This window comes from Oncorhynchus clarkii, chromosome 15, assembly GCF_045791955.1.
Source record: "Oncorhynchus clarkii lewisi isolate Uvic-CL-2024 chromosome 15, UVic_Ocla_1.0, whole genome shotgun sequence".
NCBI classification, from domain to species: domain Eukaryota; kingdom Metazoa; phylum Chordata; class Actinopteri; order Salmoniformes; family Salmonidae; genus Oncorhynchus; species Oncorhynchus clarkii.
In genome coordinates this window covers 14,548,440-14,570,177 of record NC_092161.1, presented here as the reverse complement: position 1 = coordinate 14,570,177, position 21,738 = coordinate 14,548,440, and the positions used below count along the sequence as shown (strand labels likewise).

At 42.9% G+C, this 21,738-nt stretch overlaps 1 protein-coding gene across 1 annotated transcript; it reads left to right on the top strand.

Annotated features, from left to right (window-relative positions):
• The first annotated feature begins 928 nt into the window (after positions 1 to 928).
• LOC139366684 (sperm-associated antigen 6-like) lies at positions 929 to 14,328 on the top strand. Its single transcript, XM_071104367.1, has 11 exons — positions 929 to 953; positions 1,102 to 1,197; positions 1,348 to 1,514; positions 5,315 to 5,498; positions 7,486 to 7,691; positions 7,928 to 8,101; positions 8,273 to 8,425; positions 13,096 to 13,287; positions 13,459 to 13,575; positions 13,921 to 14,066; positions 14,265 to 14,328. Exons 1-11 carry the CDS (start codon positions 929 to 931, stop codon positions 14,326 to 14,328), a joined length of 1,524 nt encoding a protein of 507 aa, XP_070960468.1.
• The last annotated feature ends 7,410 nt before the right edge of the window (positions 14,329 to 21,738 follow it).

The window sequence follows — 21,738 nt, the reverse complement described above, 5'->3', positions numbered from 1 at the left end:
ATTGGTCTGACAGGTCTGAAATAATGTTCGGGCTTCGCACACCATCAATGTGCTTTAGTGTTCCCCTTATCTTATCTATTATCCATTGAGTTCATTACCATTAGCATAACGCTTCATTTCAGCTGAACATATTTTACAATTGTAGCTAGGTCTAATAGGCTTCTGTTTGATGTAGGTTGCCGCATAGCCTTTTTCTGTCATCATATAGGCCTATAGGCTACGTGTATGTTTATTTTCTTTTATAGTCAATCTATCTATGACTGCGTAAATGTACAGCCATGCAGGCTTATTTGTTCAATGCAGAAATCAGGGCCGCAATGTTGCTCTAAGACCTGATAGGCTATGCCAACACGGTGGCAACATTGTTACAAACGTCTTAGTGTAACCATTCGAATCTTCAAAGTATCGTTCTAATTATGCTGTGATTAGCTTTTTTTATCTGCATAAAAGTGTGATCGCATGTGAGCTATCACTATGTTGCATCTTTCAACATATAGAATGAAAGAAGTCTTCTTGTCTCACTTGGCAATATATTTTTGCGGGAGCGACACCAGAACTGTCATCACTAGCATCTGTAGAGTCATTGTTCTATACCCACGAAGTCATAAACCTCTCCCATTTCAACAATTTCTCTTCTTAAAAATGTGATTTTAAACCTAACTCTATCATTAACCCTAACCTTAACCATACGGCTAACTCATTTTTGAGCAGCACGAGCGATGAGAAAGCCCTGTTAATGCTTCCGGTTTGTCGCTACGGCAACGGTTACACGCTAACCAGAACCTGAGGCTGTAAGAGCGAGGCAGATGCTGCACCGTACTGTTTACAGCTGCTGTTTTAGGCAAAACTAACAAGCAACAATATAGTTGTTGCAGTTACATATTCATAAGAAAAGTGGAGTTTATTTTTTTCAATTACATTTGTAATCATGAGTCAACGACAGGTTTTACAAGGTACGATCATTTGTAGTTGCAATTTTTCAAGACTGTTTTCAAAGCTGTTTTGAATGAACCTCAAGAGTAAAGATAGTGCCTGCAAAACGTAGCTAAGGAACAGTTGACATTTTTTAATACTAATGGATCGTTAATTTTTGCCTTTTAGTGTTTGAGCAGTATCAGAAATCAAGGACACAGTTTGTGCAGACTATTGCTGAGCTTGCGACAAGACCGCAAAACATTGAAACTTTACAAAATGCTGGTAAATTGGGACTTGGGTACCCATTTCTGTATAGATGTATTTTTTCAAACCAATATTCTATTTTAGCTGACTTTCATTTATGTGCTGATCACAGTTCTATCGATAACTTATAACAAGACAGAATTCCTTTCCTACACGTCCCCCCTCTAGGTGTGATGTCCCTGCTGAGGCCTTTACTGCTAGATGTGGTTCCTACCATCCAGCAGACAGCTGCTCTGGCTCTGGGAAGACTGGCCAGCTACAATGAAGATCTGGCAGAGGCCGTCGTCAAGGGAGACATCCTCCCACAACTCATCTACTCCCTGGCCGAGCAGAACGTATGTCTGTGTGTGTCTGTGTGTGTGTGTGTGTACACCAACCGTCGTCAAGGGAGACATCCTCCCACAGCTCGTCTACTCTCTGGCTGAGCAGAACGTATGTCTGTGTATGTCTGTGAGTGTGAAAGTGTGTGTGTGCGTGTGTGTGTGTGTGTGTGTGTGTATATACACCAACATACACTCCCTCATTCACCCTGCTGAATGGTGTCCCTGACCCTGAGAGTGTGTTGGCATTGTACCCTGGGCAGGGGGCCACTCCAAAGGCTAAAGCACCCTTCACACCACATCAGGGCCTCTCTCTCTCAATCTGCCTTCTCACAGGGGTCTGCATGCATAGTTAATGCTCTGAATGTAAACTCTTGCTTAAAGATTCAATATGTTGAAATCGCTCCGCCATTTTCTGATTGCTAAAATTCCAATAGTTCGCCTCATTTCAGTTTATGTGACAAAACAAGCAATGTCTACAGAGAATCATTGTACCATATAAACTTGCTGAAAATATATTTTCAATAACCAAAAGTATTGTATTTTCAGCTGTTTGAAGCTGAAAGCAGTGTAAAAGCAGAACTTAAAGCTGCAATCTGTAACTTTTCGGCCGTCTAAGAAAGTCTAAGAAGTAGTAGATCAGTTCTATGTGCCCTATTTCTATGCATCCAGTTCTTATGTTTAGTTTTTGCATCTTTTACCTTTGGTTTGGTACACCAGCTTCAAACAGCTGAAAATACAATATTTTCGGAATTTTCGGTGTCTTAAATGTTTTCTCCTTCCATCTGCATGTGTGTATTAAATGTTTTCTCCTTCCATCTGCTAAATGTGTATTAAATGTTTTCTCTTTACATCTGCTAAATATGTATTAAATGTTTTCTCCTTCCATCTGCGTGTGTGTGTATTTAATGTTTTTTCCTTCCATCTGCTGAATGTGTATAAAATGTTTTCTCCTTCCATCTGCGTGTGTGTGTATTAAATGTTTTCTCCTTCCATCTGCTAAATGTGTATTAAATGTTTCCTCCTTCCATCTGCTAAATGTGTATTAAATGTTTCCTCCTTCCATCTGCTAAATGTGTATTAAATGTTTTCTCCTTCCATCTGCATGTGTGTGTATTAAATGTTTCTCCTTCCATCTGCTAAATGTGTATTAAATGTTTTCTCCTTCCATCTGCGTGTGTGTGTATTAAATGTTTTCTTCTTCCATCTGCTAAATGTGCATTACATGTTTTCTCCTTCCATCTGCGTGTGTGTGTGTATTAAATGTTTTCTCCTCCCATCTGCTAAATGTGTATTAAATGTTTTCTCCCTCCATCTGCTAAATGTGTATTAAATGTTTTCTCCTTCCATCTGCTAAATGTGTATTAAATGTTTTCTCCTTCCATCTGCGTGTGTGTGTATTAAATGTTTTATCCTACCATCTGCGTGTGTGTGTATTAAATGTTTTCTCCTTCCATCTGCTAAATGTGTATTAAATGTTTTCACCTTCCATCTGCATGTGTGTGTATTACATGTTTTCTCCTTCCATCTGCGTGTGTGTCTTAAATGTTTTCTCCTTCCATCTGCATGTGTGTATTAAATGTTTTCTCCTACCATCTGTGTGTGTGTGTATTAAATGTTTTCTCCTTCCATCTGCTAAATGTGTATTAAATGTTTTCTCCTTCCATCTGTTAAATGTGTATTAAATGTTTTCTCCCTCTATCTGTTAAATGTGTATTAAATGTTTTCTCCTACCATCTGCGTGTGTGTATTACATTTTTCTCCTTCCATCTGCTAAATGTGTATTAAATGTTTTCTCCTTCCATCTGCATGTGTGTGTGTATTAAATGTTTTCTCCTTTCATCTGAGTGTGCGTGTATTAAATGTTTACTCCTTCCATCTGCTAAATGTGTATTAAATGTTTTTTACTTCCATCTGCATGTGTGTATTAAATGTTTTGATCTTCCATCTGCTAAATGTGTATTAAATGTTTTGATCTTCCATCTGCTAAATGTGTATTAAATGTTTTCTCCTTCCATCTGCGTGTGTGTGTATTAAATGTTTACTCCTTCCATCTGCTAAATGTGTATTAAATGTTTTTTACTTCCATCTGCATGTGTGTATTAAATGTTTTCTCCTACCATCTGTGTGTGTGTGTATTAAATGTTTTCTCCCTCCATCTGCTAAATGTGTATTAAATGTTTTCTCTTTACATCTGCTAAATGTGTATTACATTTTTTCTCCTACCATCTGTGTGTGTGTGTATTAAATGTTTTCTCCTTCCATCTGCTAAATGTGTATTAAATGTTTTCTCCTTCCATCTGCGTGTATGTATATTAAATGTTTTTCTCCTACCATCTGTGTGTGTGTGTATTAAATGTTTTCTCCTTCCATCTGCTAAATGTGTATTAAATGTTTTCTCCTTCCATCTGTGTGTATGTATATTAAATGTTTTCTCCTTCCATCTGTTAAATGTGTATTAAATGTTTTCTCCTTCCATCTGCTAAATGTGTATTAAATGTTTTCTCTTTACATCTGCTAAATGTGTATTAAATGTTTTCTCCTACCATCTGTGTGTATGTGTATTAAATGTTTTCTCCTTCCATCTGTTAAATGTGTATTAAATGTTTTCTCCTACCATCTGCTAAATGTGTATTAAATGTTTTCTCCTTCCATCTGTTAAATGTGTATTAAATGTTTTCTCCTACCATCTGCTAAATGTGTATTAAATGTTTTCTCCTACCATCTGCTAAATGTGTATTAAATGTTTTCTACTTCCATCTGCGTGTGTGTGTATTAAATGTTTCTCCTTCCATCTGCTAAATGTGTATTAAATGTTTTCTCCTTCCATCTGCATGTGTGTGTATTAAATGTTTTCTCCTTCCATCTGTGTGTGTGTGTATTAAATGTTTTCTCCCTCCATCTGCTAAATGTGTATTAAATGTTTTCTCCTTCCATCTGCGTGTGTGTGTATTACATGTTTTCTCCTACCATCTGTGTGTGTGTGTATTAAATGTTTTCTCCTTCCATCTGCTAAATGTGTATTAAATGTTTTCTCCTTCCATCTGCGTGTATGTATATTAAATGTTTTTCTCCTACCATCTGTGTGTGTGTGTATTAAATGTTTTCTCCTTCCATCTGCTAAATGTGTATTAAATGTTTTCTCCTTCCATCTGTGTGTATGTATATTAAATGTTTTCTCCTTCCATCTGTTAAATGTGTATTAAATGTTTTCTCCTTCCATCTGCTAAATGTGTATTAAATGTTTTCTCTTTACATCTGCTAAATGTGTATTAAATGTTTTCTCCTACCATCTGTGTGTATGTGTATTAAATGTTTTCTCCTTCCATCTGTTAAATGTGTATTAAATGTTTTCTCCTACCATCTGCTAAATGTGTATTAAATGTTTTCTCCTTCCATCTGTTAAATGTGTATTAAATGTTTTCTCCTACCATCTGCTAAATGTGTATTAAATGTTTTCTCCTACCATCTGCTAAATGTGTATTAAATGTTTTCTACTTCCATCTGCGTGTGTGTGTATTAAATGTTTCTCCTTCCATCTGCTAAATGTGTATTAAATGTTTTCTCCTTCCATCTGCATGTGTGTGTATTAAATGTTTTCTCCTTCCATCTGTGTGTGTGTGTATTAAATGTTTTCTCCCTCCATCTGCTAAATGTGTATTAAATGTTTTCTCCTTCCATCTGCGTGTGTGTGTATTAAATGTTTTCTCCTACCATCTGCGTGTGTGTGTATTACATGTTTTCTCCTTCCATCTGCGTGTGTGTGTATTAAATGTTTTCTCCTTCTATCTGCGTGTGTGTGTGTGTGTGTGTAGCGGTTCTATAAAAAGGCAGCAGCATTTGTCCTGCGTGCAGTGGCCAAGCACAGCCCTGCTTTGGCCCAGGCCGTGGTGGACTGTGGGGCGCTGGACGCTCTGGTCATCTCTCTGGAGGAGTTTGACCCTGACGTCAAGGAGGCTGCCGCCTGGGCTCTGGGGTACATTGCACGCCACAATGCAAGTAAGGACATAGTGTACACAGACCAGGGGTTGGAACCGATTCAGGGAACAGAACCAAGAAATGGAAAATAACAACATTTTTCAAGGAACAGAAACGGAACTGAGAATGAAAGTGTTCCATACTGTTCCGGAACGAAACCATTAGTTTAAAGGCATGGGAATCAGTTAATAACATTATTTTAGTTCTAGGCCTTTTTCTCTAGTCCCTCAAAAACAATGCAACAAAGCACTGATGCAAAGCCTTCACTCTGTCACTCAGAAACGTTTTCCAGTGTCTGCCTGCCAGCTGAACATCTTTACCAGTGTGTGTGCATGTTTAGGCTACCTGCCCCTCCCCCTTCAAACCACAAGCTACTGGAGCCCCTCCCCCCTTCAAAGTATATGTCACTGTACTGACGTTACCATAGGCTACTGTACTGATGTTACCATAGGCTACTGTACTGACGTTACCTTAGGCTAATGTACTGACGTTACCATAGTCTACTGTACTGACGTTACCATAGGTTACTGTACTGACGTTACCATAGGCTACTGTACTGATGTTACCATAGGTTACTGTACTGATGTTACCATAGGTTACTGTACTGATGTTACCATAGTCTACTGTACTGATGTTACCATAGGTTACTGTACTGATGTTACCATAGTCTACTGTACTGATGTTACCATAGGTTACTGTACTGATGTTACCATAGGCTACTGTACTTTTGTTACCATAGGCTACTGTACTGACGTTACCATAGGCTAATGTACTGATGTTACCATAGGTTACTGTACTGATGTTACCATAGGCTACTGTACTGATGTTACCATAGGCTACTGTACTGACGTTACCATAGGCTAATGTACTGACGTTATCATAGGTTACTGTACTGACGTTACCATAGGCTACTGTACTGACGTTACCATAGGCTACTGTACTGATGTTACCATAGGTTACTGTACTGATGTTACCATAGGCTAATGTACTGACGTTACCATAGGTTACTGTACTGATGTTACCATAGGCTACTGTACTGGCGTTACAATCGTGATTCTGAAGATCAGGAGAGAGATTTTTATTCGCTAGAGAAAAATGGATAAACTTTTCATTGCCAGTTAATATACTATAGGCTTTGTTATCACATTTATTGTTGGATATATTAACTACAAAAAGGTAAGATGTGTTGTTAATTCTGGTGAAGCTCTGCAAACACAGGCTTGTTATCTAGCTAGCACAAGCTTGTTAGCTACTGTAGCTAGCTCAAAGGACATTCAAAGTTCCTTCATAGAAGCCGCTCCTCCATAGGTATAATTCTGTGGACCTAATTCAGATAATGATGTCATAACAAGATGTCCAGCACTTCAAGCCTCCTCCTCAACCCTCTCTTGCTCTCTCCCCACCCACAAAATGCCAGTCGCATCAACCCTCTCTTGCTCTCTCCCCACCCACAAAATGCCAGTCGCATCAACCCTCTCTTGCTCTCTCCCCACCCACAAAATGTCAGTCGCATCAACCCTCTCTTGCTCTCTCCCCACCCACAAAATGCCAGTCGCATCAACCCTCTCTTGCTCTCTCCCCACCCACAAAATGTCAGTCGCATCAACCCTCTCTTGCTCTCTCCCCACCCACAAAATGTCAGTCGCATCTTGCGCCATAGGCTACATTCGTCTTTCCGTCGCCCATGTAAACAACTAGCTTACCTGCTCTATCTGCACTGATTGGTGAAGTCATTGAGTGAGCTAAACATTTTTATTTCTGATTTTACAGGCTAAAAAAGGAACAGAAAGGAACAATATAAACCAATGCTTTTTTCGGGTTTGACCCAATATAGAACTTTATTTTGCTGGTCGGAACAGTTGAACGGAACAAAAAAAATGTTGGTTCTGTTCAGAACGAAACGATTAGAAAATCCTGACACACACATACACACAAGTAACTTGCGTACGGACACACACACACACACACCACACACACACACTAACACCCCTCTCTTCTCTGTATGTAGACCTGTCTCAGGAGGTAGTGGATGCTGGGGCCGTTCCTCTGCTGGTGCTGTGTATCCAGGAACCAGAGGTGGCCCTGAAACGCATCGCTGCCTCGGCCCTCAGCGACATCGCCAAGCACTCCCCTGAGCTAGCTCAGACTGTGGTCGACACCGGCGCCATCGCACACCTGGCCCAGATGATTCTCAACCCCGACGCCAAGCTGAAGGTGAGGCGGCAGGAACGCTGAGACAAAATAAGGCTTCCTTAAGTCTGACAGGTTGACACAGTCATTATGTTGTCAATGTAAACAGACATAGATGAGGTTAGAATATACATTACAGTCCACTCTTAAATCCTGTATGCCACTTTTGTTCTTTCCTCCATCCCTTTCTCCACTTCCTCTCCTTCTCCCCTGTCTTTTTCTCTCTTCTCTCCCCCCTCCCTCTCTCTCCTTCCATTCAGAGGCAGGTGTTCTCTGCGCTGAGTCAGATCAGTAAGCACTCAGTGGACCTGGCTGAGATGGTGGTGGAGGCAGAGATCTTCCCTGCTGTCCTGGCCTGCCTCCGAGACCCCAACGAGTATGTCAGGAAGAACGTCACCACGCTGATGAGAGAGATCACCAAACATACACCTGAGGTACACCCACACACACCAAACATCAGAGGTACACAGACACTACACACACCAGACATCAGAACACACACTCATTGACACCAAACACACACTAGGGGTACCAAACTCCCTAACACACTACCAAATTCTCACATGTGCCCCTACCCTCGCCCAAATGTGTGTGTATGTGTACAGCTGTCTCAAATGATCGTGAACACGGGTGGTGTGGCGGCGGTGATTGACTACCTGGGTGATAGCCATGGTAACGTGCGGTTGCCAGGGATCATGATGCTTGGATACGTGGCTGCTCACTCTGAAAACCTTGCCATGGCCGTCATCGTCTCTAAGGTATGTGTGTGCCAGGGTTGGGGCCAATTCAGAATTTCAGAATTTAATTCAATTGAAACAATGAATTTGAATTTAATTTGAATTGGCCACACCCCACAGAAAGCAGAAATTGAATCGAATTTGACTTGAAAAAAAATGTATAATTTAATAAAAGCAATTCAAAGCAATTCAACTGAGATGTGAAACATGAAAGTCTTTTTAATTTGACAAATATTTTATCAAAAGGATATGCCACTCATTAACGCAAAGAATACATATATATAGTTTCAAATATTAGTTTGATTATAACTCAAAGATGTCAAACAGTGTTTATCTTTGTCATGTTAGATTGGGGACTCCCTAAAAACACGCCACTTCGATACACCTATGACTGGAAGTGACTTTTTGTAGCAGGTTAGGAGAGCATTTTCGCTAACCTTAACTCTTTTCCTAACCTTAACCTAATTCTACTAACCTGCTACGTTAATTCTCCTAACCTGCTACGAAAAAGGCACTTCCGGGCATAGCTGTATCGAAGTTGCGTGTTTTAGGGAATCTTGTTAGATTGTTCCTTTCCATACTGCAGTGTTTGATCTAATTCATTCTGGGTAGAAGAAAAAAAATATGATGATGTTTATAAATTATGGGAATGATGAATTATTATAGACAACCCACAACATGATCTTAGCATATTTAAAGACCCCTGTAATTATTTTAAATAGTTTTAGGAGAACTAGCTTTAAAAACGAAATGTTTCAACCTCAGGCTACATGGTAGTTGTGATCATACATGATAAACAAAATAAACATTACTATTGTGATGTGCAGAATAAATAAGCCATTTGAATTGCTTCCGGGGGTGTGTGGCCAATTCACAACTCAACTCGACAGAGATGGCCGCCTCGCTTCGCGTTCCTAGGAAACTATGCAGTTTTTGTTTTTTTACGTGTTATTTCTTACATTAGTACCCCAGGTCATCTTAGGTTTCATTACATACAGTCGAGAAGAACTACTGAATATAAGATCAGCGTCAACTCACCATCAGTACGACCAAGAATATGTTTTTCGCGACGCGGACCCTGTGTTCTGCTTTACAAACAGGACAACGGAGTGGATCCTATGCAGCGACCCAAAAAAACGACTCCGAAAGAGAGGGAAACGAGGCGGTCTTCTGGTCAGACTCCGGAGACGGGCACAGCGCACACCACTCCCTAGCATTCTTCTTGCCAATGTCCAGTCTCTTGACAACAAGGTTGATGAAATCCGAGCAAGGGTAGCATTCCAGAGGGACATCAGAGACTGTAAAGTCCTTTGCTTCACTGAAACATGGCTCACTGGAGAGACTCTATCCGAAGCGGTGCAGCCAACGGGTTTCTCCACTCATCGCGCTGACAGAAACAAACATCTTTCTGGTAAGAAGAGGGGCGGGGGCGTATGCCTCATGGCCAACGTGACATGGTGTGATGAAAGAAACATACAGGAACTCAAATCCTTCTGTTCACCTGATTTAGAATTCCTCACAATCAAATGTAGACCGCATTATCTACCAAGAGAATTATCTTCGATTATAATCACAGCCGTATATATCCCCCCCCAAGCAGACACATCGACGGCTCTGAACAAACTTTATTTAACTCTCTGCAAACTGGAAACGATTTATCCGGAGGCTGCATTCATTGTAGCTGGGGATTTTAACAAGGCTAATCTGAAAACAAGACTCCCCAAATTTTATCAGCATATTGATTGCGCAACCAGGGGAGGAAAGACCTTGGATCATTGTTACTCTAACTTCCGTGACGCATATAAGGCCCTGCCCCGCCCCCCTTTCGGAAAAGCTGACCACGACTCCATTTTGTTGATCCCTGCCTACAGACAGAAACTAAAACAAGAGGCTCCCACGCTGAGGTCTGTCCAACGCTGGTCAGACCAAGCTGACTCCACACTCCAAGACTGCTTCCATCACGTGGACTGGGAGATGTTTCGTATTGCGTCAGATAACAACATTGACGAATACGCTGATTCGGTGTGCGAGTTCATTAGAACGTGCGTTGAAGATGTCGTTCCCATAGCAACGATTAAAACATTCCCTAACCAGAAACCGTGGATTGATGGCAGCATTCGTGTGAAACTGAAAGCGCGAACCACTGCTTTTAATCAGGGCAAGGTGTCTGGTAACATGACCGAATACAAACAGTGCAGCTATTCCCTCCGCAAGGCTATCAAACAAGCTAAGCGCCAGTACAGAGACAAAGTAGAATCTCAATTCAACGGCTCAGACACAAGAGGCATGTGGCAGGGTCTACAGTCAATCACGGACTACAGGAAGAAATCCAGCCCAGTCACGGACCAGGATGTCTTGCTCCCAGGCAGACTAAATAACTTTTTTGCCCGCTTTGAGGACAATACAGTGCCACTGACACGGCCTGCAACGAAAACATGCGGTCTCTCCTTCACTGCAGCCGAGGTGAGTAAGACATTTAAACGTGTTAACCCTCGCAAGGCTGCAGGCCCAGACGGCATCCCCAGCCGCGCCCTCAGAGCATGCGCAGACCAGCTGGCCGGTGTGTTTACGGACATATTCAATCAATCCCTATACCAGTCTGCTGTTCCCACATGCTTCAAGAGGGCCACCATTGTTCCTGTTCCCAAGAAAGCTAAGGTAACTGAGCTAAACGACTACCGCCCCGTAGCACTCACATCCGTCATCATGAAGTGCTTTGAGAGACTAGTCAAGGACCATATCACCTCCACCCTACCTGACACCCTAGACCCACTCCAATTTGCTTACCGCCCAAATAGGTCCACAGACGATGCAATCTCAACCACACTGCACACTGCCCTAACCCATCTGGACAAGAGGAATACCTATGTGAGAATGCTGTTCATCGACTACAGCTCGGCATTCAACACCATAGTACCCTCCAAGCTCGTCATCAAGCTCGAGACCCTGGGTCTCGACCCCGCCCTGTGCAACTGGGTACTGGACTTCCTGACGGGCCGCCCCCAGGTGGTGAGGGTAGGCAACAACATCTCCTCCCCGCTGATCCTCAACACTGGGGCCCCACAAGGGTGCGTTCTGAGCCCTCTCCTGTACTCCCTGTTCACCCACGACTGCGTGGCCACACACGCCTCTAACTCAATCATCAAGTTTGCGGACGACACAACAGTGGTAGGCTTGATTACCAACAACGACGAGACGGCCTACAGGGAGGAGGTGAGGGCCCTCGGAGTGTGGTGTCAGGAAAATAACCTCACACTCAACGTCAACAAAACTAAGGAGATGATTGTGGACTTCAGGAAACAGCAGAGGGAACACCCCCCTATCCACATCGATGGAACAGTAGTGGAGAGGGTAGCAAGTTTTAAGTTCCTCGGCATACACATCACAGACAAACTGAATTGGTCCACTCACACAGACAGCATCGTGAAGAAGGCGCAGCAGCGCCTCTTCAACCTCAGGAGGCTGAAGAAATTTGGCTTGTCACCAAAAGCACTCACAAACTTCTACAGATGCACAATCGAGAGCATCCTGTCGGGCTGTATCACCGCCTGGTATGGCAACTGCACCGCCCTCAACCGTAAGGCTCTCCAGAGGGTAGTGAGGTCTGCACAACGCATCACCGGGGGCAAACTACCTGCCCTCCAGGACACCTACACCACCCGATGTCACAGGAAGGCCATAAAGATCATCAAGGACATCAACCACCCGAGCCACTGCCTGTTCACCCCGCTATCATCCAGAAGGCGAGGTCAGTACAGGTGCATCAAAGCTGGGACCGAGAGACTGAAAAACAGCTTCTATCTCAAGGCCATCAGACTGTTAAACAGCCACCACTAACACTGAGTGGCTGCTGCCAACACACTGACACTGACTCAACTCCAGCCACTTTAATAATGGGAATTGATGGGAAATGATGTAAATATATCACTAGCCACTTTAAACAATGCTACCTTATATAATGTTACTTACCCTACATTATTCATCTCATATGCATACGTATATACTGTACTCTATATCATCGACTGTATCCTTATGTAATACATGTATCACTAGCCACTTTAAACTATGCCACTTTGTTTACATACTCATCTCATTTGTACATACTGTACTCGATACCATCTACTGTATCTTGCCTATGCTGCTCTGTACCATCACTCATTCATATATCCTTATGTACATATTCTTTATCCCCTTACACTGTGTACAAGACAGTAGTTTTGGAATTGTTAGTTAGATTACTTGTTATTACTGCATTGTCGGAACTAGAAGCACAAGCATTTCGCTACACTCGCATTAACATCTGCTAACCATGTGTATGTGACAAATAAAATTTGATTTGATTTGATCCTGGTGTGTGGCCAATTCACAACTCAATTCAGATATGACCCCAATCCTGGTGTGTGGCCAATTCACAACTCAATTCAGATATGACCCCAATCCTGGTGTTTGGCCAATTCACAACTCAATTCAGATATGACCCCAATCCTGGTGTGTGGCCAATTCACAACTCAATTCAGATATGACCCCAATCCTGGTGTGTGGCCAATTCAAATTAATTTCAGATATGACCTCAATCCTGGTGTGTGCACTGTGCATCGCCTGCAAGCTCTGTGCTCTCTCTTCCTCCCTCTCTCTCCTTCATAACCTCTCTCCTGTCCTCCCTGCTTGTTGTTGCTCCTCCGGCCCTGTAGGGGGTGCCCCAGCTGGCCATCTGTCTGTCTGAGGAGCCAGAGGAACATATCAAGGCAGCAACAGCGTGGGCGTTTGGCCAGATCGGCCGCCACACCCCGGAGCACGCCAGGGCCGTTGCCACGGCTAACGTCCTGCCCAGCCTGCTGGCTCTCTACATGGACACAGACAGCTCCGAGGACCTGCAGGTCAAGGTAGGGTCATAGGTCAATGTTGTCACAGGTTACCAGAAGCTTGTGTAGTAGACACAGGGTGCTACTGAAGCTCTACACTGAACATTTCTGAGGGTCATAAGAGCAACAAAGAATAAACAGACCATAACGTATCCTGTATCATCCTGAGTCCTGACCCCCCCCTCCACCCAGGCTAAGAAGGCTCTTAAGAGCATCCTACCAAAGTGCAACTACCTGCCTGCTCTGGAGCCCCTGCTCTACGAAGCTCCCAGCAACATCCTCAAACACGTCATCTGCCAGTTCAGCAAGGTGGGGGCGTGTTTATCAACTTTTATTTACATAAGCCTCTTCACACTACTAGGTATTGCAGAATGGACGCACACGGGCCCCACACTGCCTAATAGTGTTTTAGTTCTAAAAATCAGACTGTGTAAATCCAGTCTCTGACTATTTTGAACCATGTTTGAGAAATTATATTTTCATTAGTTCATTTTAAAAGTGCAATTAAATCCAAGATTAGGCTTGATCTCTGTTTCAGACAGTACAGGAGGTTCAGACAGTCCAGAAAGTCCAATGCTTTGTAATCCCTTTACCCCCCCCCCCCCACCCCCCCACCCACCCACCACCACCACCCTCTCCCCTCCCCCTCTCCAGGTGCTGCCCCATGACAGCAAGGCTCGTCGTCTGTTTGTGACCAGTGGAGGCTTGAAGAAGGTTCAGGAGATTAAGGCTGATCCTGGATCTGCCCTGCAGGAGTACATCAACACTATCAACAGCTGTTACCCTGAGGAAATAGTCAGGTACACACACACACACACACACACACACACACACACACACACACACACACGCACACACACACACATACACACACACACACACACACGCCATGTAATTGACTAATTTACTGGCTATAACATCAGTTGAATCTAGTGTGTTTCTACTAGCAGACATTCTCTCAGCCCCAAGTGAACCTTTGTTATGTTCTCCTGCTGTAGATACTACTCCCCCGGCTACTCAGAGGCTCTGCTGGAGCGGGTAGAGAAGTACCAGCCTGTCTGAGGGTCTGGGGCTCACATCCCCTCCTTACTGACACTGAATGTGATACTATCGTTTTACTGTTTCACCCTCATCCATGAATATGAGGACAGAAGACTATATAAAACATGATTTTATTATTGCACTGATTCTGTTGTCTGTCTTTGTATGTGCATTATCATAGCTGAGTTGGCCTATGTGAGCATTTGAAGAGGAATGACAAACTTCCTCATTAATTTGCTGAACAAGTAATTTACTAGTACCTTTGAAACATTGTATATGCACCTAGTTTTGTGTTATTTTACATCTTTTTAACTTCTTATGGAGGAGTGTTCCTGTGGTGGGATTATTTAACTAGGCAAGTCAGTTAAGAACAAATTCTGATTGACAATGACAGCCTAGGAACAGTGGGTTAAATGCCTTGTTCAGGGGCAGAATGACAGATTTTTACCTTGTCAGCTCAGGGATTCAATCTAGCAACCTTTCGGTTACTGGCCCAACGCCCTAACCACTAGACTACCTGTTAATATTCAGAGGGTTTTATATTTAAGCAATAAGGCCAGAGAGGTTGTGGTAAACGGCCAATATACCACGGCCAAAGGGCTGTTCTTAACGTGGAGTACCACAAACCCGAGGTGCCTTATTGCTATTATAAACTGGTTACCAACGTAATTAGAACAGTAAAAATAAATGTTTTGTCATAGCCATGGTATATGGTCTGATATACCACGGCTGTCAGCCAATCAGCATTCAGGGCTCGAACCACCCAGGTTATATTTAAAGGATATATGACGTTTTTGGTGATAGAAACCCAATCATCCAGCATGCAGGTATTAAAACAAGAAGGATAGAAATGTAATGTAACAATCCTAATACCATCCAAAAAATCGTTAAAACAGGTCAGTGAAAAAAAAGATGAACCCAATATTAGATACGACCTATGCTGTTTTATTTCCATATTTCCACGTTAAAAGAATGTTTCCTAGGAGGGCTAACGATGACCTGTATGTAGATGCATCTTCTTCGTTCATAGAAGGTCTTCCGTTCGATGAATTTAAGGGACATCATCTTATAACCTAGAATGTCTACTCAGTTGGATGTTAACAAATTAATTCGGATTATTATTAAGAGATGTACTTGCCATTTTCGATCGTACAGACGGAATGTTGTAGAGTGCTGTCTTTAGGTGAATTTTGTACGGTTGTTGTAGACTACCGCACAGACCCATATCAGTTGTAAACAGCACTCTGCTACCCCCTGGCGGCCGCTTTCTCCTCCCAGTTCACATTTCCTTTCTCCAACAGCCGTGCCGCACATGGCGACCCTCCCCTCTTTGTTTACTGGCCCCGGCAAGCTTTAACTAGGGATTGCATTGACGGTAAAAAAAAAAATATATGATTGGTGTGTGTGCGAGGGTTTCTAACCACTGTATCAGCCTATGTGACGCTATTGACACATATGGGCGAAGAGCCTTTTACTGAATTGTTTTATTTAACCTTTATTTCAACTAGGCAAGTAAGTTAAGAACAAATTATTATTTACAATGATGGCCTACCAAAAGGCAAAAGGCTTCCTGCGGGGTCCGGGGTTGGGATTAAAAATAAAAAATGAATGAAGTAAGAATATAGGTCAAAATACACATCACGACAAGAGACAACACAGCACTACATAAAGAGAGACCTAAGACAACAACATAGTATGTTTCATTAGCATATAAACCACAGGATTGGACATGACCACAAGAATATTTTCCCTTCTTTAAAAAAAAAAAATCGCTTGGATATAGAATAGAATGAAGAGAGCTCAGCTGTGTTGGATGCCATGTAAATTTGGACAAACACGTGCAGAAATGAAATGGCCCGTGGGGTGCAACAAGGCTGCATAATCAGGAATGGTTTAAGAGGTTCACTGTAGTCATGACCCTCAGACAAGAGAGAGAACTCAATGCGAGCTCTCTGGAGCACACGTCAGAATGAATAAAGTATGTCCAAATGAACAGCAACATATTTATTTTACAATCTCACTAAATAATGTAAGCTAATTAATTAATAATATAATATTAATATACAGACCAACTGGAAACAAACTATTGTTGTGATGGGAGTTTTGTTTTTGATAGGCTAATGTTAATTAACATAATGGTCGCATTTTAAATAACATTTATTGGAGAGATTTTTTGTTGTTGCAAAAATAACCAAGGCCCTGATGCACACTGGATTAATTATAATACAAATAATATATGCCATTTATCCAAAGCATTTACGGTCTTCCGTACATACATTTCACGTATGGGTGATCCCGGGAATTGAACCCACCTTCCTGGCGTTGCAAACCATCTACCAACTGAGCAACAGAGGACTACATTCTGCGGGTGAAACATGGCTCTCGTGTCATTCATGGTCTCTTTTTAGATGTATATGCTGGTTGTCTACTAATTTAGAAATCTGAACTTTTATTTAAGCTACAAAACAAGTCTTCGCATTTCATTATTTTCAAGAGGGTTTTGGAACGATTGTTCACATCGAAGGACAATTAGTTTATTATACATTTTGTTCAAACATTCGATACATGGCGTGTGAGTACATGTATTCATGGTTAATTAATGTGTATAATTAGTGCGTGCTATGCAATCTGCTCTGCTCCCGGTTGAAGATAATTGTTTAATTTTACAACGCGATGCTTTCTCTCTTCCTCTTGAAATGGTTTAGTTTCAGTTGTTCATGTCTGTTTCTCACGCCAGTGTGTGTGTATTCTGTTTCTCACGCCAGTGTGTGTGTATTCTGTTTCTCACGCCAATGTGTGTGTATTCTGTTTCTCACGCCAGTGTGTGTGTATTCTGTTTCTCACGCCAGTGTGTGTGTATTCTGTTTCTCACGCCAGTGTGTGTGTATTCTGTTTCTCACGCCAGTGTGTGTGTATTCTGTTTCTCACGCCAATGTGTGTGTATTCTGTTTCTCACGCCAGTGTGTGTGTATTCTGTTTCTCACGCCAGTGTGTGTGTATTCTGTTTCTCACGCCAGTGTGTGTGTATTCTGTTTCTCACGCCAATGTGTGTGTATTCTGTTTCTCACGCCAGTGTGTGTGTATTCTGTTTCTCACGCCAGTGTGTGTGTATTCTGTTTCTCACGCCAGTGTGTGTGTATTCTGTTTCTCACGCCAGTGTGTGTGTATTCTGTTTCTCACGCCAGTGTGTGTGTATTCTGTTTCTCACGCCAATGAGTGTGTATTCTGTTTCTCACGCCAGTGTGTGTGTATTCTGTTTCTCACGCCAATGTGTGTGTATTCTGTTTCTCACGCCAGTGTGTGTGTATTCTGTTTCTCACGCCAGTGTGTGTGTATTCTGTTTCTCACGCCAATGTGTGTGTATTCTGTTTCTCACGCCAGTGTGTGTGTATTCTGTTTCTCACGCCAGTGTGTGTGTATTCTGTTTCTCACGCCAGTGTGTGTGTATTCTGTTTCTCACGCCAGTGTGTGTGTATTCTGTTTCTCACGCCAGTGTGTGTGTGTATTCTGTTTCTCACGCCAGTGTGTGTGTATTCTGTTTCTCACGCCAGTGTGTGTGTATTCTGTTTCTCACGCCAATGTGTGTGTATTCTGTTTCTCACGCCAGTGTGTGTGTATTCTGTTTCTCACGCCAGTGTGTGTGTATTCTGTTTCTCACGCCAGTGTGTGTGTATTCTGTTTCTCACGCCAGTGTGTGTGTATTCTGTTTCTCACGCCAGTGTGTGTGTGTATTCTGTTTCTCACGCCAGTGTGTGTGTATTCTGTTTCTCACGCCAGTGTGTGTGTATTCTGTTTCTCACGCCAATGTGTGTGTATTCTGTTTCTCACGCCAGTGTATGTGTATTCTGTTTCTCACGCCAGTGTGTGTGTATTCTGTTTCTCACGCCAGTGTGTGTGTATTCTGTTTCTCACGCCAGTGTGTGTGTATTCTGTTTCTCACGCCAGTGTGTGTGTATTCTGTTTCTCACGCCAGTGTGTGTGTATTCTGTTTCTCACGCCAATGTGTGTGTATTCTGTTTCTCACGCCAGTGTGTGTGTATTCTGTTTCTCACGCCAGTGTGTGTGTATTCTGTTTCTCACGCCAATGTGTGTGTATTCTGTTTCTCACGCCAGTGTGTGTGTATTCTGTTTCTCACGCCAGTGTGTGTGTATTCTGTTTCTCACGCCAGTGTGTGTGTATTCTGTTTCTCACGCCAGTGTGTGTGTATTCTGTTTCTCACGCCAGTGTGTGTGTGTATTCTGTTTCTCACGCCAGTGTGTGTGTATTCTGTTTCTCACGCCAGTGTGTGTGTATTCTGTTTCTCACGCCAGTGTGTGTGTATTCTGTTTCTCACGCCAGTGTGTGTGTATTCTGTTTCTCACGCCAGTGTGTGTGTATTCTGTTTCTCACGCCAGTGTGTGTGTATTCTGTTTCTCACGCCAATGTGTGTGTATTCTGTTTCTCACGCCAATGTGTGTGTATTCTGTTTCTCACGCCAGTGTGTGTGTATTCTGTTTCTCACGCCAATGTGTGTGTATTCTGTTTCTCACGCCAGTGTGTGTGTATTCTGTTTCTCACGCCAATGTGTGTGTATTCTGTTTCTCACGCCAATGTGTGTGTATTCTGTTTCTCACGCCAGTGTGTGTGTATTCTGTTTCTCACGCCAGTGTGTGTGTATTCTGTTTCTCACGCCAGTGTGTGTGTATTCTGTTTCTCACGCCAATGTGTGTGTATTCTGTTTCTCACGCCAGTGTGTGTGTATTCTGTTTCTCACGCCAGTGTGTGTGTGTTCTGTTTCTCACGCCAGTGTGTGTGTATTCCGTTTCTCACGCCAGTGTGTGTGTATTCTGTTTCTCACGCCAGTGTGTGTGTATTCTGTTTCTCACGCCAGTGTGTGTGTATTCTGTTTCTCACGCATGGCTTGGTTGAACCTGCTACCGGTCTTCATCGGTTGTTAGTTTGAAAACCCTCCAACCTTTCACTTGATCTACACAGCCTCTGCAATCCTTCATCTCTAGACATCTGTATTTCTTTAACTGCATTCCGGTCGCCTGACTTATTAACCCCATGAAAGCAGAGAAATGGAAAATGCACTTCTTGTGCACACACACAAACACACAAATCAAATCAAACGGTTATCGTTTGCATTATTCCATTCCGTTTTTGTTAACGGAGCTATCGAAACCATTTCAGGAAAAGGTAGAAGTTTATTAAGACAATAAAAAAAAAGCCCAACTGAACTGTTGTATAGGCCACTGTTTCCCAACTCGTACCCCCAACAGTTCACATTTTTACCATTATTTAACTAGGTAAGTCAGTTAAGAACAAATTCTTAATTTCTATGACGGCCTAGGAACAGTGGGTTAACTGCCTGTTCAGGGCAGAACGACAGATTTTTACCTTGTCAGCTCAGGGATTTGATTTTACAGCCTTTCAGTTACTAGTCCAATACTCTAACCACTAGCCTACCTGCCTCTAACCACTAGCCTACCTGCCTCTAACCACTAGCCTACCTGCCTCTAACCACTAGCCTACCTGTCTCTAACCCCTAGCCTACCTGCCTCTAACCCCTAGCCTACCTGCCTCTAACCCCTAGCCTACCTGCCTCTAACCCCTAGCCTACCTGCCTCTAACCCCTAGCCTACCTGCCTCTAACCCCTAGCCTACCTGCCTCTAACCACTAGCCTACCTGCCTCTAACCACTAGCCTACCTGCATCTAACCACTAGCCTACCTGCCTCTAACCACTAGCCTACCTGCATCTAACCACTAGCCTACCTGCATCTAACCATCAGCCTACCTGCCTCTAACCCCTAGCCTACCTGCCTCTAACCACTAGCCTACCTGCCTCTAACCACTAGCCTACCTGCATCTAACCACTAGCCTACCTGCCTCTAACCCCTAGCCTACCTGCCTCTAACCACTAGCCTACCTGCCTCTAACCACTAGCCTACCTGCATCTAACCACTAGCCTACCTGCCTCTAACCACTAGCCTACCTGCATCTAACCACTAGCCTACCTGCATCTAACCATCAGCCTACCTGCCTCTAACCACTAGCCTACCTGCCTCTAACCACTAGCCTACCTGCCTCTAACCACTAGCCTACCTGCATCTAACCACTAGCCTACCTGCCTCTAACCACTAGCCTACCTGCATCTAACCACTAGCCTACCTGCATCTAACCACCAGCCTACCTGCCTCTAACACTAGCCTACCTGCCTCTAACCACTAGCCTACCTGCATCTAACCACCAGCCTACCTGCCTCTAACCACTAGCCTACCTGCATCTAACCACTAGCCTACCTGCCTCTAACCACTAGCCTACCTGCCTCTAACCACTAGCCTACCTGCCTCTAACCACTAGCCTACCTGCCTCTAACCACTAGCCTACCTGCCTCTAACCACTAGCCTACCTGCCGCCCCCCACATTCTCCTTATAGCCCTGGATAAACACCTCATTCAACTCTGAGGGCTTTATGATTAGTTGATTCTGGTGTGCTTGTCCACGGTTACAATAGGAATGTGTACTGTTGTTGGTACTTGAGGACCAGGGTTGGGAACCCCTTGTATATAGAGGCTATAATTAATATAAATTACAGGTTACTACACAGGGGAAAAGTAGCTTCATTAATTCAAATAGATCATTTATTATTAACTGTGTTTTTCTAAACTAAACTGTCAACCAATGAGTGACCAGTTGTTACAGGCCTTGGTTGTTTTAAATTACATTAGTTTATGTAAAACATGTTAGTATAATTGACTAGGTTATGCAACTGCTTAATTTGATCAAACACAAAATGTTATGTGGTTTATTCTACAGCGTCACAGTGACTTGTAGGTAGGTGTAACATCAACAGCAGTTCTACCAGTGGTCTGTCAAAAGCCCCGGATGGTCGAGGCGTCGTCCCGGTTACCTGCTTACAGGACTGTCTGGATTGCCGGGAGTCGACCCTTCTTTTTAAATCACCACAGAAAATTAAACATTTTTTATGTTGTTTTTATTCAAAACCCTCTCTTACCTTAACCCCAACTGTATACTGTTTGATATAAATATAATGAATACTAAGAGGATTTGACTTTCAGTCACAGTAGTGGGTTGCCACTTGATATTCATAGATACTGTACATATAAACAGCCCCCACCAATGCTGAGTGGTGGGACAGGATAGGAGACTGTGAGTAAGGTGTGTTTGAGTTACCTTTTCATTAAGCAGCCTTCAGTCCTGTATGAAGGGAATGCAAAGACACTCACACACAGCTGAGTCAGAATCTGAAAGGCAACACCCCTACACACTCCAAAACCACAGCCAAAGGGAGAGAGAGAATTTGATTTATTTAACCTTTATTTAACTAGGCAAGCCAGTTAAGAACAAATTCTCATTTACAAACCCAGACGACTCTGGGCCAATTGTGCACTGCTGGAATCCCAATCACAGCCAGTTGAGATACAG

Excerpts from the sequence above, each read along its gene's own strand:
- LOC139366684 (XM_071104367.1), top strand. The coding sequence starts at position 929 with ATGAGTCAACGACAGGTTTTACAAG. Across the intron at positions 7,692-7,927 it reads ACCCCGACGCCAAGCTGAAG|AGGCAGGTGTTCTCTGCGCT; the intron begins GTGAGGCGGCAG and ends CCTTCCATTCAG. Across the intron at positions 14,067-14,264 it reads TACCCTGAGGAAATAGTCAG|ATACTACTCCCCCGGCTACT; the intron begins GTACACACACAC and ends CTCCTGCTGTAG.